This window comes from Sceloporus undulatus, chromosome 8, assembly GCF_019175285.1.
Source record: "Sceloporus undulatus isolate JIND9_A2432 ecotype Alabama chromosome 8, SceUnd_v1.1, whole genome shotgun sequence".
Lineage (NCBI taxonomy): Eukaryota > Metazoa > Chordata > Lepidosauria > Squamata > Phrynosomatidae > Sceloporus > Sceloporus undulatus.
The window spans coordinates 32,454,729-32,471,803 of NC_056529.1; the positions used below are offsets into that span (position 1 = coordinate 32,454,729).

General features: G+C 45.5%; 1 protein-coding gene across 1 annotated transcript in view; it reads right to left on the reverse strand.

Moving 5' to 3' along the window:
- Positions 1–937: 937 nt before the first annotated feature.
- SBK1 (SH3 domain binding kinase 1) overlaps positions 938–17,075 on the reverse strand; it is a 72,652-nt gene continuing 56,514 nt past the window's right edge. Inside the window, exons 2-4 of the mRNA XM_042438723.1 lie at positions 9,563–9,765; positions 7,547–7,749; positions 938–6,045 (exon numbers count right to left, since the gene is read on the reverse strand). Of these exons, the coding sequence (XP_042294657.1) occupies positions 5,257–6,045; positions 7,547–7,749; positions 9,563–9,765 (1,195 nt within the window). The 3' untranslated portion in view covers positions 938–5,256. The remainder of the gene's footprint in view (positions 6,046–7,546; positions 7,750–9,562; positions 9,766–17,075) is intronic.

Below are 17,075 nucleotides of genomic sequence, written 5' to 3' on the forward strand. Positions count from 1 at the left end.
AATCAATTAAATAACATTTAAAAACCTCCTTTGCACGAGTCAAGAGAATTCCAGACTATTTACAAATGTTTGTTCCGTGCTTCCGCGGGTATGATGGTGATGGTTTCGTTATTCCGTTTTCAATTCTTTTCTCTTTCTCTCTCCTCCGGAAAGGAGTGGAAGAAGTTGCCCATCCAGGGCGCAGGGAGGGGTGTCCCCACGTTGACACACACACACACACACACACACACAGCCAGCCTTGTTTGGCACAGCTTTGCGACACCCCTTTCCCTCTCCTTGCAGGAGTACAGTACAAGAACAGTGCATATACATCCAACCACAATGCTAAGTCACAAACACAACTGATGTAATGCAGTGAAGCTTTCCCAAAGGTGCAGTTTTTGCAAGCAACGTAATTGCAGTCGGCATAAGGACTAGGATAAGGACTATCCCCGATTATAGCCACCTGTAATGAGACTGACTCATTTTTCTGCCTGGGGCAAAGGAGAAGTTGGCTCCCAACCATCTTAAATCCACATATAGAAGCCAGCTGGAATGGCAGTCAAAACTTACTTCATCACTGGCAGTGACACAAAATCCCCAACCACAATCAGAGGCAGCAGCAAAAGCTAGTTTAGGAAGGACAAAGGAAGCTGAAAAATTGAGGAGGAGCAACTCAATAGGACCTGAATTCAGAAACATAGCCACATGATCTGGAATATCAGTATGCACCATAGAATCATAGAGTTGGACGAGACTGCAAGGGCCATTTGAAACTAACTATGTAGATGAGGTGAACCTTTTGGAGGCCAAGTGCCCAAACTGCAACCCAAAACCCACTTATTTATTACAAAGTACCATGTCCCTCTGGGTTTCTAGTAACAAATTCTGGCAAACTCTGTGCTGGGGCGACGGCACATGTGCCCACAGAGAGGGCTCTGAGTGCCACCTCTGGCATGCGTGCCAGAGGTTCGCTATCACTGATCTAGGGGTAGCCGTGTTGGCCATACAGCAAATCCAATAACATGCAACCAACAATACCTATATTGTAGCACAAGCTTTGGTAGATTTGGGCTACTTCCTCAGATGCTGAAGTTGACTTGAGGACAGTTAACAACAAGGGCTTGTTAAAATTACTTGGAAATTATTCTCCCAGAATGTGGCCGCACAGGCCGGAAAACCCACAGAAAACTATGGATGCCAGCCGTGAAGGCCTTCGACTTCACATGTTTTGGAGGACTTACCATTCCCAGTATCCCCCAGCTGACATGGGATAGGTTTGATGGAAAGCCACAATCCACTGCTACATCTGCCAAAGGTCTTGGCTTTTGGAAAGTCCCACTTTGCCCCAGAACTGAAGGACGCTTGTCACAGTTACGACTTTGGGAAAGCTTCACTGTCTCAGTAGCTACAACAAGAAATTACCATTTAAAAAAAGACTTATCTTCCATAAGATATCCACCTTCCATACAATTTTTTTTTGCTTTTTTCCCAACTTATCTGTTTCCATTTTTATTATGATTTTTTTCTTTCATTTTTTTTAAAAAAAGCTTTTCTTCTTTCTCAACGGTGACAGAAATTGAGGTAACACACGTTTAACACGAGAAAAGTCTCCTACGCGGCGGAGGGGAGAAAGGTCCAAGTTTGGACAGTCAACAAAAGGGGGGGAACAACCATGAACAAAGGGACAAAGGTAATGGAAAACATCTCACACTTGCGCGCAACCCAATAGGCCCTGCTCCCAACTTCCCCAACGTTTCCCTTCAATTCCCTCCTCCCACCCCCAAAAAATCAAAAATCAAACAAAACAAAACCAAAAAAACAAGGTCTATGTGGTGTTCTTAATCCTTATCTACATTATTGCACAAAAGATCAAGGACAGTTGGGACCTAAGGCAAAAAGGAGAAGTAGCGGCTAATATCTAAAATCTGTGCATTGCCTATTCCTAAAAAAATCCTAGCGTCGGCTGCCACCTCGACCTCCAGACATACATAGGAGGCAATGGGGCAAAGCCAAGAGAGAGGGGAATGAAGCAGCTGCATTCTCCCCAGAAGACTCCGAGACGGTAGTGTCAAGACGTACAGATTAACAGGTTTAGTGGAGAAATGAAGGGTAACGCTACCGGGTCACAGCAAAGAAGGTGATCCTTGGTGTCTCCAGCACTGAAAGCTCACTTGGAGGGCAGTAGAAAAGGGAGGTTAGGCGGCGTCCTTCCCGCTGTCTTCCTAACCTTGTCATAGTCTAGTTGAGACGATGAGAAGGTGATGGCCATGGTTGGGTCAGACTGCCACATATCCAGGTTTAATGGATAATCGGGTCTATATTTGGCAAGGGCGCTCCTAATATTTGGGTGCCATAGTTGGCACTGATTCCATAGAAAACATACCCTTACCTTTTTACACTTACACACATATACACACACATACACACACACAAGCCAGTTGCCGGGTGGTGTTCCCCTCAAGTCGGGAAGGGCGGAAGGGGAATGGATGGTGGGCAGCCACTTTTGTGTTGTTTTGTTTTGTAAACTGCTGTTGCTTCAGAAATAGCATTTTAGCCCTTTGTGCAGAAAGAATGGAGCCTTGGGGAGGCTGGCACACACAAGGCATGCCCACCGTCTGGTTTGGAGAAGGGGTAAGGGAATGAAGGACTGGGCCGAGTTTCTCTGCCCACTACCACTACCATCTATATTTGCAGGGTAGTAGTTTGGCATGGATCGGAACAGGGGAAAGACATTAACCAACTTGGCTTCACAAGGAGAAAGGTTGCACAAGAAAAGATGCTTCCTCCAGAGTTTTACCCTCCCCAAAGCGACAGCACTGAATGGGGCAATTGCCAGTGACTCTCAGAAGAAGGTCCTCCTCGCAGGTCAACAGCACTGGGAGGTTAGTATTGGTCTAAGCCCTTGGTGAAAGGAGGGTGTTGTGTTGGTAGGAGCTTTCCATAGCCCCATCCTTGGGTTAATTCCAAACTAACCTTCAAAATGGAGCCACCTGCCTCTAATTCACCTCGGAGATGATGTACGGGATCTTTGGACACACAACTATAGGTTTATTTTCTGTATGGCCTGGTGTTTCCTTCCATCCATCCATCCATCCATCCATCAGCTGGGATGGTGCCATCCATATCACCTATGATTTGATGGAACATTCTACCATTGGCACTATCTCCAAAATATTTTCTTTGGTGGCCTAGGGAGCCTAACAACACTGTGAAGGCTGAAAACACAATGAACAGGAACCACCCTTTCTGTATTCCAAAGAAACTTAGAGCCATTTTGCCATAGGTATACCAAACTGATTTAGAAAGTCAAACAGTTGTATGAAATGAGCCCTTGGTTTGTTTGAGGGTCTCCATTAGGTAGAGGCTATTGCTCCATGACTCTTTCTGAAGGCTCTAGATGTGGTTGCTGTAAATCTCATCCACTTTTTTACTCCAGCAGATCTAGCATACTATCATCTGGAGCAGTTTGAGACAGACTTCCCTCACCTCAGCTAAATCTTGGCTAGGCAGCCATAAAAGATTCTGTCAGGCCCCTACTTAGTTTGATATTAAAGTTGTCGTAACACAACCATGCTCTTGGTTGGTTTAGACAACCCATTTCTCTGCATCCCTTTTGAGTTCTCCGAAGGACCATCCTACATTCTAACTCACCGAAATGTCTACCAAGTCCTGAACTGTTCAACAGGACAATTCAGTATCAGTGGTTGAACTCATAGCGGGAAATGGGAGGAAGCTTGCTCTCCAACACAGAGCTGTTCCCCCAAGACACATCGTCACATAATGCTGACCAAAGTTGGGTATCTGGTTCTACACAAAATGGCTTCCCTTTTGCCTTCGCCACGGTTAGGTCTGAGTGCCCAGCCTTATTGTTAGGCCTTAAGAGAAAAGAAAGTGTCTCTTTTCCTGAGGGGTGATGGCCGCATAGTAAAGAGTGGTTTACTTGACAGTTGACTTGACAACCATGTAGACACAAATACACACACACAAACACACACATATATGCACTCTCTCTCTCACACACACACACACAAACACACACAACACAGGAAACATTTGCTACATCAGTGGCACCAACTGCTTCCCTGGCAGCCCTGTGATAATTCTGCGATAAGTCCCCCAGTCATCCTGATTCTGCCTTTTGTTCTTACTGGGCAAAGGGGGCATGTGCCACTCAGAAGTGAGGAGAAAACAACTGATGCTCCTTTACCACTCTTCTAAGGAAGAGATAAAACCACGTGTTCTTTGGAGCCAAATCCCATGGCTTGGGCCATCTTTTACTTTCTAGGTACTCCAGGGCTCCCTTTGAAATCAGGACACGGAGTGCATAAAGGAGACAAGTGCCAGGCAGTCTCCTCAACTCTGCCGAGGCCTCCCTCGGTGTGCTGAAGTCATGAGCCTCGGATCTGGGGAGGGTTTTTCCCCCCACATCCATGGTCTACAGGGTACTAGCGCACCTCTACCTGGACCCCACACAAGATGGACTGGGATGAAAGCCAACCACAAGGCTCTATCAGACCCTGCTTATTGCCCTTCTGGGGTGACGGAGAGTTGTGACCTGTCCGTCCTGTCCAGATGGTCGAAAGAACATCTTTTCACTCAGCACCTACTTATTGTCTATCCCGGCAGGCAGCATCAATGCTGTGAAGAAGCTGCCTGCCAGATCAACTGTCCCACTTCCATCCCTTCAGACCTGCCCACCACCCACCACCCGCCCCCACAATATCAATTCTCATTTCTTAGCTAGGGTCCCTGCTCTACATAGAAACCATCTGAAAACTAGCCCTGTCTGTCCTGCCTGTTGGAGGAGCCTCGCTATTTTTCAGAATGAAATGGCAGTGCAAGTTCGCCAAGTGTTCATCGTTGGTATCACACCACTACGCTATGCCCGCTCTCTCATTCTTTCTCTCTCTCTCGTTCCTTTCCAGCCACTGGCCCCCACTGGTCCCTTCCTTCAACTCTTGGCTCTCAGTCTTTGTGTGAGGAAATAGCTACGCCAACAGATAACCTTTTGCATCCTTAGGATTACTGAGTTCACTGAGATTCATCTTTTCCTCTCTTTTTGCTGTTCCTATTATTTTTTCACTGTTTTTCTTTTTTCTTTTTTTTCCTTTTTTTGCTTCAAAAGATACAGATTCCGGTCCCTTTGAGGATATAATTTTTAAAAAGAGAGAATTCTTCTGCACGCAGTCCATACCGGAGCAGAAGAGGACGCCGCAGTGTCGCTGACATCTTGACTGCAGGCTGTGAGGCACTGAGGAGCCTACTGCATCCTCATCAGACACAGATTTCAATGGCTGTGGCCAGCACCATTTGGCCTTTCCCTTTGTCCTGACGTCCGTCAGTTCTGCTCCCTCCCCCTGGGGAAGGCAGGCCGGACTCTGAGCCGGACAACCGGGAGACACTGCCTTCTGTTAGGATGGTCCTCTTGAGTGGGGTCGGGGTGCAGGTGCTGGGCGTCTCGTGGCGGTGAGGGCCGGCAGAGAGCTTGTCTCCAGTGTGCTTGCGGGAACGATAGGACGGCCGGCGGCGGACCTCCGACATCAGGTCATACTTGATGAAGAAGAAGACCTCCTTCACAGGACAGCGCTTCTCTGGGTCAAGGGCCAGTAAGCGCTGAAACATGCGCAGCGCGTTGTCCGTGAAACGGCGCCACTGGGAGGGCAAGCCTGCCAGGCGCCCCTTCTGCCACCTGACAAACTCCTCAAAGAATGTGTCTGATGCTGAGGCAGCCTCCCAAGGGAAGTTGCCGGTCAGGACGCAGAAAATGAGCACCCCGAAGGCCCACACGTCAATGCTCGTGTCCACAGTAAAACCCTCTGCCCGTCCAGCCTGGCACACCTCGGGCGCCGTGTAAGGGATGGTCCCACTGATGCGCTTCACTCGGCAGCCCACCTTGCGCGTCATGCCAAAATCAGCCAGCTTGACCCGCCGACAGTCACGGTCAAAGAGGAGCACGTTTTCCGGCTTGATGTCCCGGTGCACTAGGTTTTTGCTGTGCATATAATCTAGCGCCAGACCCAGCTGTTGTACACAACGCTTCACCATGTCCTCAGGAAGCCCCACCTGCAAACAAAGAAGGATACCATGAGTTACAGATTAACAACCTGAGGCCTCAGGGTCAAGTATGGCTTCCCAACAAGACTTTTGGTCAACTTTTTACCAATGTGGTTGCCATCTAGAGGCAACAGAAATGTGCTGACAGAGCAATGGCTATAACCGTTGGCCATTTTGATGGCCCGCTTCAAGAGTAAAGGACAAGTTTTGGATCAAGATGTCCTTGGTAGCCTCATCAGTGCAGCCTCCTGCAAAGCATCATGCTGACCAGGGCAATAAGGAGTAGTGATCTGGGGGAGTCCTTCTTTTGTCCCCTTTCTTCTGCTACTTCTTTTCTTCTCAATCTTACAAAGGAAAGGGTCTTGAAACAGAGCAAACATGAACTACTGCATCTGAGGAAGTAGACTTAAGTCTACGAAAGCTCATGCTGTCAATTCCTTTCTTTCATTTAGTCTCAAAGGTGCTACAATGATCTCTTTACACACTGATTTTACAGACTAGCACAGCTATATCTTTGAATTCATGAACTACTTCTGTAACCCAATCACATCCTCATGTGATATCTTACACTGGGGACTTTATCGCATGTGGCTTTTCAACTGCCGTAAAAATGTGATAATAGTGCCTTTGCTGATGCCTATCGCACGGCACCATCTCCCTCTCATCTCTGCCTTGTCTTCCAATTGCAGTTAGCCTGCACCTTGCCATTGATGGGGAAAAAATCAATAAACTCCAAATCTCAGTGGTATAGCATTTGTTCTCAGGTGTGGTAAATTATCCTTTTGTGGTTCTGGGATTGCACAGTCATGTGGTGTCAGTGTCCCCTCCTCTCTCCCCCAGGGCAGGCTGCGAGTCAGGTGGGGATGCCCAGGATGTGAACTTCATATGGCCTACAGGGTTTCATATCCCTCATTTATCCCTTATTTTGATTAGAATTTGTCAGAATTACAAGAGAGGGGCTGACATGATAAATCATCTTTAAATATCTGGAGGGTTGTCATGTAGATGATGGAATGTGCTCATTGTCTGCTGCTCCAGAAACTAGAGCATAGACCAGTGGATTCAAGTGACAGCAAATGATATTCCAATTAAATATTATGGAGAAGTTCCTGATGGTAAGAGCTGGCTGATAGAGGAACAGACTATGTGGGAATGAGGCCGATTCTCCTTCACTGGACGTTTTTAAATAGAGGTTGTATAGCCACCTGTCAAGGATACTTTATCACTTGAGTTCTGAATGAGCAGGGGTTAGAATAGATGACACTTGGGATCCCTTCCAACTCTATGCTTTTATGATTATCTCTATACAAGGAAATACCTTCAGGAACTAGATCCACAGAGACCATCAGTTAACCACCCCTTGGTTACACGGAAAGCCAGATATCTCCCAACACCAAAGGGCCTGAAAGTTTAGTATCAAGTTACCATCCAGAGTTCAGGTCCAAAAACCTTACTTTTCCTACAGAATTAAGAGACAGCCCAGGAGCCAGTGAAAGCAGGACCAAGTTACCTGGGGAGGAATGATGTCAAAGAGATCCCCACCAGGAGCATATTCCTGGGCAAAGACATAGCAGTCTTCAGTCTCAAAGACCACATCGAAGACCTTGATGATGAAGGGGCTTGAGGACAGTGTATTGGTGATGCTGAACTCTCTCAGGAAGTTTTTCAGTTTGGTCTTATTCTTGTTGACAAATTTCAATGCCATCTTGGTGCCTGCAGATGATGAGATGATGAGATGAAGGAACGAAGGGAAGGAGGGAAGGAAGGAAGGAAGGAAGGAAGGAAGGAAGGAAGGAAGGGGAAAGAATACTGAGGCATGTTTACATAGGCCAATTAATCCGGTTTCCCCTTGCCTCACTGCAACATATCTACATGATGCACGCCCAAATTCGAGTGCAGACTGTCTTCACAACATGAGGCCAGTGCCACACCAAACCCAACTATCCATGCTTAAAAGGTAAAGGTAAAGGTATTACCTGTTGGCAAGGTTGTCAAGTTGTAGCCAACCGTCAGGGGCAGTGCTCATTTCCGTTACTAAGCCAAAGAACCAGCATTGTCAGAGACTACTCTGTGATCATTTGGCCAGCATGAGTGCACAGAATGCTGTTTACCTTCTCGCCGGAGTGGTACCTATTTATCTACTGTATTTGCATTTGCATGCTTTGGAACTGTGAGGCTGGCAGAAGCTGGGACTAGTGATGGGAGCTCACCCCATCATCCAGCACCCGGGCCTCGAACTGCCAACCTGCCAATCTTCCAGTCAACAGAGTCAGTGACTTAACCACTTGAGCCACCACCTAAAACAGTTTATTAAAAACTCACCCTTGCTCCAGATTTTGTAGGAAGATCCAGAACACTCCGTAGTGACACCAGGTGGCTGTTTAGACACACATCTTACTCTGCTGCGCACTACTTCTACCACTGGCACAAGTTGCTCCCTCTGAGATCACAATGAAGCACCTGGCCATGCGACTGATGTTGGAGGTTTCTGACCTCAGAGGGAGTGATTTGTGCCAGTGACAGTAGTGCCGGGCGGTACAGGAAGACATATGTATAGACAGTCACACAGCATTGCTCCAGAGGGGAAATCCAGACAGTTTGGGGGCCAGAATACTCTTGGAATAGCCTGGAGCATTCTAGCTGGTACAAACAAGCCCTGAGAAAGTCACTTTGTTTTGACTATGAAAGCAGCGGGAGAGGCACCAGGCAATCATCAGTCAGATAACAGCCAGAAAAGAGAACTTTTGGTAAGGTCAAAGACTCCTGTCCATCCCCAACCTTGATTTTGCTGGCTGTACCATGATAAAAAGAGGAATGTTTGATTTATATTAGGTCAGCAGACAATGTTGTAGCATATCACCCACAAGTTATACCAAACTTCTCTGTGTTTTTTTTGAAAGTCAACTCCCAGAAGCCCCAACTAGCACATCCCATGTTTATGGATTATGGGAGTTGCTGTGCAAACCTTCTGGAGGATCACAGAGTCTCCATCCCTGCACCAGAAATGCTCCTGTTCTGGGTTTCACTGTACCTGGAACAGGAGCATTGAAGGCTCAGGTTTCATGGCCAGCATTGTCCTAAATTAGGACAGTGGATCTTAACCTTCCTAATACCACAACCCTTTAATACAGTTCCTCATGTTGTGGTGACCCCCAACCATACAATTATTATCATCTTGGTTCCTAAGACCATTGGAAATATCTGTTTTACGATGGTTTTAGAAAACGCCTGTGAAAAGGTCGTTCGACTTCCAAAGGGGTCATGACTCACAGGTTGGGAACCACTGGTTTAGAGCTTTACATAGAAGTATCACAACCTTGAATTATAAAATAGGCAGCCAATGCAAGTCAGCAGAAACATCACATGTTGAGATGAATCAGACCTTGACAAAAGCTAGGCAGCTCCACTCAGCACTAGTAATGACTTCCAAACCAAACTCAGTGGAAGCCTCATGTAGAGCGCACTGCAGTAATCCAGTCCATTCTCCTGCTTGAACACCACCAAGAGATGGTGCTGGTGCGCTCACCTGTGCTCTTGTGGGAGACGAGGTCCACCTTGCCGTATGTTCCCTTTCCCAACTCACGGATGAGGTCATAATGCTTGTTGATGTCCGTGCCGGAGAGCGTGCGGATGGCCAGCGACTGCATGTCTTCAGTGATGACCGGTACTCCGCAGCAAGCCAGCTTGCGTGAAGGCTCCTGATCAATGGAGCCTGCACTCATTGTCACACTGGTAGAAAGAAAGAAAGAGAGAGAGAGAGAGAGAGAGAGAGAGAGAGAAGGGCATTGTCAGTCCTCAGATTTTCTCATAACCTACATCTAGGATGAACCTGAGTCCAGCCTGGAATAAAATGAAAACAAAATACTCAAAATTCAGGACATTTTTCTAATTTCCAACTACATATTAAACGTAAAGGAGCTCTGTCTTCTTTTTCATGTAAGCCACCCTAGCTATTGGGAAAATCGTCGTTGTCGTCATCATCATCATCATCATCATCATCATCATCATCATCATCATCATCATCTCAGTATGTAGAGAGATCTTGTAGCACCTTTGAGATGAACTAAAAGAAAGAAGTTGGCAGCATGAGCTTTCCTAAACTTAAGTCTACTTCTGAAGTCCAAATGCATCTCAGGAAGTAGACTGAAGTCTACGAAAGCTCATGCAGCCAACTTATTTCTTTTAGCTAGTTTCAAAGGTGCTACAAGATCTCTCTGAGTACTGATTCTACAGACTAACACGGCTATATCTTTAAATTGTTTCTTTCAGTGAGTCTTAAAGGTGCTACAAGATCTCTCTACATACTGATTCTGCAGACTAATATGGCTATATCTTTGAATTCTATCATTTCCTAGCCAAATTGGGGCTGCGGCAACCTCATGCTGTGGACCCAATCCAGCCTTTCGAGAGTGCAAAAAGGAGCCACAGTGGCATGGCTATATAGCGCTCCTTCAGCGCTGCATCGTTTGGACGCAGTGCTGGAGGAGCACCATGATGCTGTGCACCATGTGGAGTGACGTGCAGCATGATAGCACCCAGGGCATGCGTCATCTGGACACAACACCTCAACTCCAGCCCCAGGCCAGCCTTTCAGGCCAGTCTGTACAGGACCTCAGTCACACAGTATTCAGAGAGATGCATGATGATGATGATTTGTTCATTTATATCCCACTTTTTTGTCAATACTGGGATTCAATGTGGCTTGAGTTTTGTCTGAGTTTTGCAAAAAGAGAAAGCAAGCTTGGTTTTTCTTAATACTATCCTGTTTCCCAGAAGACTTCATTAGCTGCATCCCCTCGCAGGGTGCAGAAGCTCTATCCATCTCCCTGCTATAGGTATGACAGTTCCAGGCCACAGCAGGCACATGTACTTGAGATGCACATGATATCACAGCATTACCTTCCACTCATCTTCCTACTGCCTCCATCTCTCTCCTACAACTGTAGTAGAAACTGTGCAGCCTTTCCAGCTCCAGGACCCTCTAAAAATCCCTCAGCACCGCCCTCCAAAAAAATTCAGCCAAAAAATCCAAAACCTTTTGGGCTGAAGGAAATATTGGCGAAGTGATTAAATGCAGGTAGTACAGCCACAATGTGGTTCTCAACCTCTGGTCCTCCAGATGTTTTTGACTTCATCTCCCAGATGGAGTCATTGGCCATGCTGGTCAAGGCTTCTGGGTACTGAAGTCCAAAACAGCTGGAGGATCAAAGGTTGAGAACCTCTGGCTTAGAGACTGCTTAATTCAGTGTGAAGCAATATAGAAATGCAAATGCTATTGCTATTCCTTAAAGAGCTGTAGAAAGGTCCCAAAAACATTGGGAAGGCAAAATAGGGAAGCCTTAATCTGAAAATCAGCTGAAAAGGTAGTGCAGTGATGCGGTTTCACTTATGATTGGCCAAAATGATGGCCATGAGAGTGCACTCATGCCCTGGAGGAGACCAAAATGAAGCCCACTGGCCTTTGAAAGATGTCCATTCCTGCCCTACAAGCAAAAGGAGAGCCAGTCTAGTGGTGTGTGTGTTTGTTGTGAACCATCAAGTCATTTCCAACTTATGGCGAACCTATCACAGGGTTCCTAAGGCGAATCTATCATGGGGTTTTCTTGGCAAGATTTGTTCAGGGGAGCTTTGCCATTGCTTCCCCCTGAGGCTGAGAGAGTGCGACTTGCCCAAGGTCCTCCAGTGGGTTTCATGGCCGAGTTGGGAATCGAACATGAGAGAAAGGGTTTTGCCCAATGCTGCTTCCTTCTGAATGGAATTGGAGCTGCATTAGTCAAGAGGTCAGCTTCTCTAGAACTGCAGTACAGAGCCAAAAAGGAAGCAGCCTTTTGCCAGTTTGGCGCACAAGTGAGCTGCACCATAGCTTTTTGTATTAAGGCATTATTATACAGTGGGACCTTGTTATCCGCTGGGGTTTGGTTCTAGGATCCCCTGTGGATAGCGAAATCCGTGGATGCTCAAGTTCCCTTAAATATAAAGGCAGAGCAAAATGGTGTCCGTTATACAAAATGGCAAATCAAGGTTTGCTTTTTGGAAATTATAATTTTTAAAATATTTTCAGACCATGGATGCTTGAATCTGTGGATAAAAAATCCATGGATAAGGAGGGCTGACTGTAACACCTTTGTAACCACAATTCCTGCGTCCTTCTCAACCCCTTGTCCCAAGCCACAAATTGCTCGGAAAGGACAGCGAGTCCAGGTCCCTGTATCTCATTTGGTTGATTCATTATCCTTCCTCCCGTCCTCCAGCTCAGACTAAAATTACTGTGTTTAACTGCTTCTCATTGATTAAAATGATAGTCCGCCCCCTCCTTCCTCGCTCCAAGTCTGTAGCAGGTATTTATAGGCAGTCGCTATGTCTCTCTTTGCTTGCAGCTATTCCTCTCCTCAAAGACTGCACAGTTCTCCATGCTGGCATTTCTCGGTGGCAGAAGGCATTGCTTTGCGTGCCAAGAGATCTGGGTTTAACCCCTGATCAAAATGGTCAAAATGATCCATTGTGGTCCAGGAGGCTAAACCAGGGCAAGATAGACTACTGTAAAGGTAAGAAAGTATATAACATAATAGCAGGAAGACTGGCAGTGCCTAAGAGCTGCGGGGATGTCTCCCCCAGCGGTGATCCCTTGCATGGAAAGATGGGTGTCACAAGTATGGGAGACAGTCCTTTGTTTTTATTTTTCATCTGCAAATTATTGGACAGCGTGTCATGGTTTGCGATAGCATCACATTGCTGGTGCTGTACAGCCCTGCCTTTGGGTTATGTCTACACCAGCCAATTTCCGCTTTATGGTTCCAATACAGCAACGTTCCATCTTTTCAGCTAATGTGCTTCAAGATAACTCTGAATGATCGTGGCGGTGTCACTCCAGTTTGCAGGCAGGCGTCTAGCCCTGGGGAACAATGTGCAGCTCCATACAATTAAGCACTTCTGCCACAACTGCTATTCTTTGCCTCGTATATCTCTGGGTAGGAGCTCTCTGGAGCATCTAGAGGATGTTGGCTGATTTCAACATGAAAGGCCATCAAGATGCTGCATCCAAGCCCAGCTGGAGGTGCGAGACAGCTGACAGCATTTGCTTTTTTGCTCCCATCCTAATTTCGCACTCCGTTTTTCCTACAAAAACACACTGAATCTTCCACTGTTCCATGTTGGTTTGACACTGCAGCTGGTGTTGAAAGGGTCTAGGAAGGTCCAGGTTCAAGTCATCTGTTATAATAGGGAACAGGGGGAACTATGAACACCTTTTTGACTCCTTGGAGGAAAGAGGAGCTATTGATCCAATGAAGCATTTTTCATTATTGTACATTCCGCAGGGAAGGGCAGCATGGTGTAATGGTTTGGGCATTGGATTAGGACACTAGGGGACCGGGGTTCAAATCCCAGCTCTGCCATGTAAACCCACTGCAGGTCACACTCTCTCGGCCTCAGAGGGTGGCAATGGCAAACCCTTTCTGAAGAAACTTGTCAAGAAAACCCTATGATAGTTTTGCAATAAGTTGGAAATGACTTGGAGATATGTAACAAAAAACAACATATTCCACAGATCTGCAGATTTTGCTCCCTTTATGGGAATGTCATGAACACTCAGGCTGCATCTGCACTGTAGAATTAATCCAGTTTGACACCACTTTTACTGTCATGGTTCCATCCTATGCCCCTGCCTATCACTCAGTATTCTGCATGTGATCTTTACTCCTTTGCTTTAATCACACAGGTGGTGCCATGAAGCCGGGAAATCCAGATCTCCATATAAAGTTGTAAAACGTGGTCATTTATTCCCCTTGCATAGGGAAGCTACCATGCTGCCACTCTCCTGGGCCCCACAGCCCTGCGTTTATGGCTCAGTTGATAAGTAATTGGCAACTTATTAGCAGCTCATGACGAATGCCCGACTGCCATGCGATAATGCTGTTACAGGAATGGGGGCACTGAGCAGGTGAGTTTGCTTAGCAGCCTTACCTGCCTCTTGAAGAAGATGGAGAAGATAAAAAAATATAGTGCTGGGAACAACCACCTTATCATTAAATGGCATAAAATAGCTTAGCTGGAGCTAAGGTACAAAGCAATGCAATTAGCAGCTAAGGATGGGAGAGGGGAAAACGCATGTAGCGAGTGCCAGGCATACCTCTCCATCTCCACACTTTAATGGACAATTGAAATCTATGGAACCAATTATCCAGTCCAGCTGTTGGTGCCATTGGATCATGAGCAGCTTGCAGCAGCTGCAGAAGTGAATGGGGACATAATTTAGGGGTCATTCAGATGTTGTTTTCTCAAGCACAACTATCCGAATAATCTCACTCATGCATTCCGGGTTTGCTGTTCACACTATGGAACCGCATCTATGTGCATCTCTGCGAGTTTGGTTGCTCGCACGCGGCAGTGCTCAAATAAAGATGGAGTCGATGATATGGATGTATTCCAAACATGTTCAAGACGTGCAGAGTTTTACCCTGGTTTATCCCAGGTCTAGTCACATCTGTTCTTCACACTGGCGATGATACATGCTTTTAGAAAAACTCAGGAACCTCTCACACCCGCCAAGATCGAATATCCGAAGTTAAGCGGGTTGTTTGGCAGTCCCCCACCAAAAATCAAATGCATCCAAAATGCATGTGAACCACAAAGATTCAACCCAGATTCTACCTGGATTATTTTCACCATCGGAATAACCCTTTATTCAGATGGTAGCCCAGCAGTTAAACCATGAACTGATTGAAAACAAGTCAGAAACAAATTCAAAGGCATAGCTGTGTTAGTCTGTTAGATACCCGTGGATCTGAGGAAGGAGACTCAAACCTATGAAAGCTCATGCTACCAGCTTCTTTCAGTTAGTCTGAAAGGTGTGACAAGTCATGAGATACCTTTGAACGACAGGGGAAAACTGGTTTGACTACAACTCCCCATATCTCCTGGTTTGGGGATACTAGAAGTTGTAGTCAAAAATCTCATTTCCAAGCTCTACCCATTATTGTCATGATAGTTGCCTATCAACACCACAATGATCAGTCACTCCACAACCACAATGGTGTCAAAGTACATTATTTCTACAGTGCAGATGCACCCAAAGGATTGCCAGAATTTAAGAATAAACAAAGAAAAGAGTGCCTCTCAACCTAGACGGACCACCTTTCTTTTGCCACCAATTAATCCCAGCCATCCAAGACATGCATTCAAAGTTTGTAGGAGAAACCTGGCGTTCCTAGAGTCCTCCCTGGAAAGCACCGGCTTCGGTGACCCACTGGGCAAAGTTCCCATGGCTCCTCCAGGCATTCCAGGTGCGCAACCTTCTCACTGCTGGCTCATCTTGGCGCTGGGAGAATTTCACACGATCAATGCTGCAGAAGAGCACCTGCCCATCCTTTAAAGCCAACAGGTGCGCTTCCATTAAGGAACTGAAGACGACAGCATCTTCCCTTCCGCAAAGCTCGGAAATATGAGATGGAAGCAACACCATTACCTGCAACCTATTTTTTAGCAGTGATGGCGGATGCATCTCCAACGTTTTTTGCCGTAACACATTGGGGTTGCAATATTGGAGGCTGCATCTCTGCTACGAGGAGGTTTTTGGACTTCACATTACAGCTGGGATGGTTCATAACCATGCGCCGTTCTTGGTAACATCCCTGTCCCCTTCTGCTAACTATGAGGATTGCACAGAGGAAATAGGGGAGTCCATGGGGAGTGGTGGCACATGATGGCTTAGTGCATGCGCATGGAAAAGTCCTAGTGGAGTTATATATATATATATATATATATATACACACATATATATATACACACATATATATATATATATATATATATAGCCTTGGTGAGCTGTTTAGGCTGCTAAAACACCTCAAAATTAAGGCAATTTGATGCCGGTTTAACTGCCATGGCTCACTGCTATGGAATCCTGGGATTTGTAGTTTTACAATGTCGTTGCTTTTGTTTTAAGGTAGAGGGATAAGAGGATTATGCAGTTTTGGTTATGTATACATTGCGTATTTGATTGATAAAGTGTTTTTGTTGTTGTAACCCGCCTTGATCCCTAGGGAGAGACTGGATATAAATAATAATTTTTAGGCCCTAATTATTATTATTATTATTATTAATTAATTAATTTGTTGTAGCACCAAAGCTCTCTGATACAGAAGGCTAAATATCTCACAAAACTACAAATCCAATAATCCCAAAGCATGAAGCCATGGCAGTTAAATCAGTGTCAAACTGCATTATTTCTGCAGTGGAGATTAGACCGGAGACAGGGTTACTTTAGAGCCATCCTCACAAGTTAACATTTCTCGCTGCTTTTCAATGCTACTTTTAAAAGGCGTTTTTAAAAGCCGTTGAAAGGGTTTGTTCCCCCCCCCCCCATGTATTATGGCATTTCCTAATTTTTCTCCCATAAAAGAAAAATAACTAACAATACAAGAAGTAACTTAAGAATTTATTATCTCCCATAACGGCTAAAATTACCAACAAGAAAAGCCGTAACCTAAAAATTGATTTTTGAACACTGAAATAAATTGATTCAGTTAATTACTTTTCTAAGACTATAAAGAAGTAACAGGGAGGGGAAGTAATTTCAAAAAGTTATTTCACAATTTTGGTCTCCTTGAGTAAACCCAGCCTCACTATGAGGTTCAATGAAGCAACAATGGCGAGTCTTTGGTATCTGCGGATCCCAGGACCAAACCAAAACTCCATGGATGTTCAAGTCCCATTAAATACAATGGCATAGTAAAATGGTATACAGCTTGCCCTCCACATTTGTGGATTTGATTATTTCCAGTTTTGATTCATATATTGATTGATTGATTGATTCCTATGTCCTCTCTAGGAATTTTTAGGTCCTCCAGCACAACTCTGCCAGAAGTTGACCATAGAGTTGAGCTGGAACACCTAGAAGTTCCCACTTTGCAGAGTTGCAATTGAAGATCTGGAGATTCCTAAAGAGGTAAAATTAGGTAATTATTACATTGATTTGTTTTAAGGCGGGAGGGCATAGCAGGATTTATTGTATTGAATTGTATTGTATGGATTTTATTATT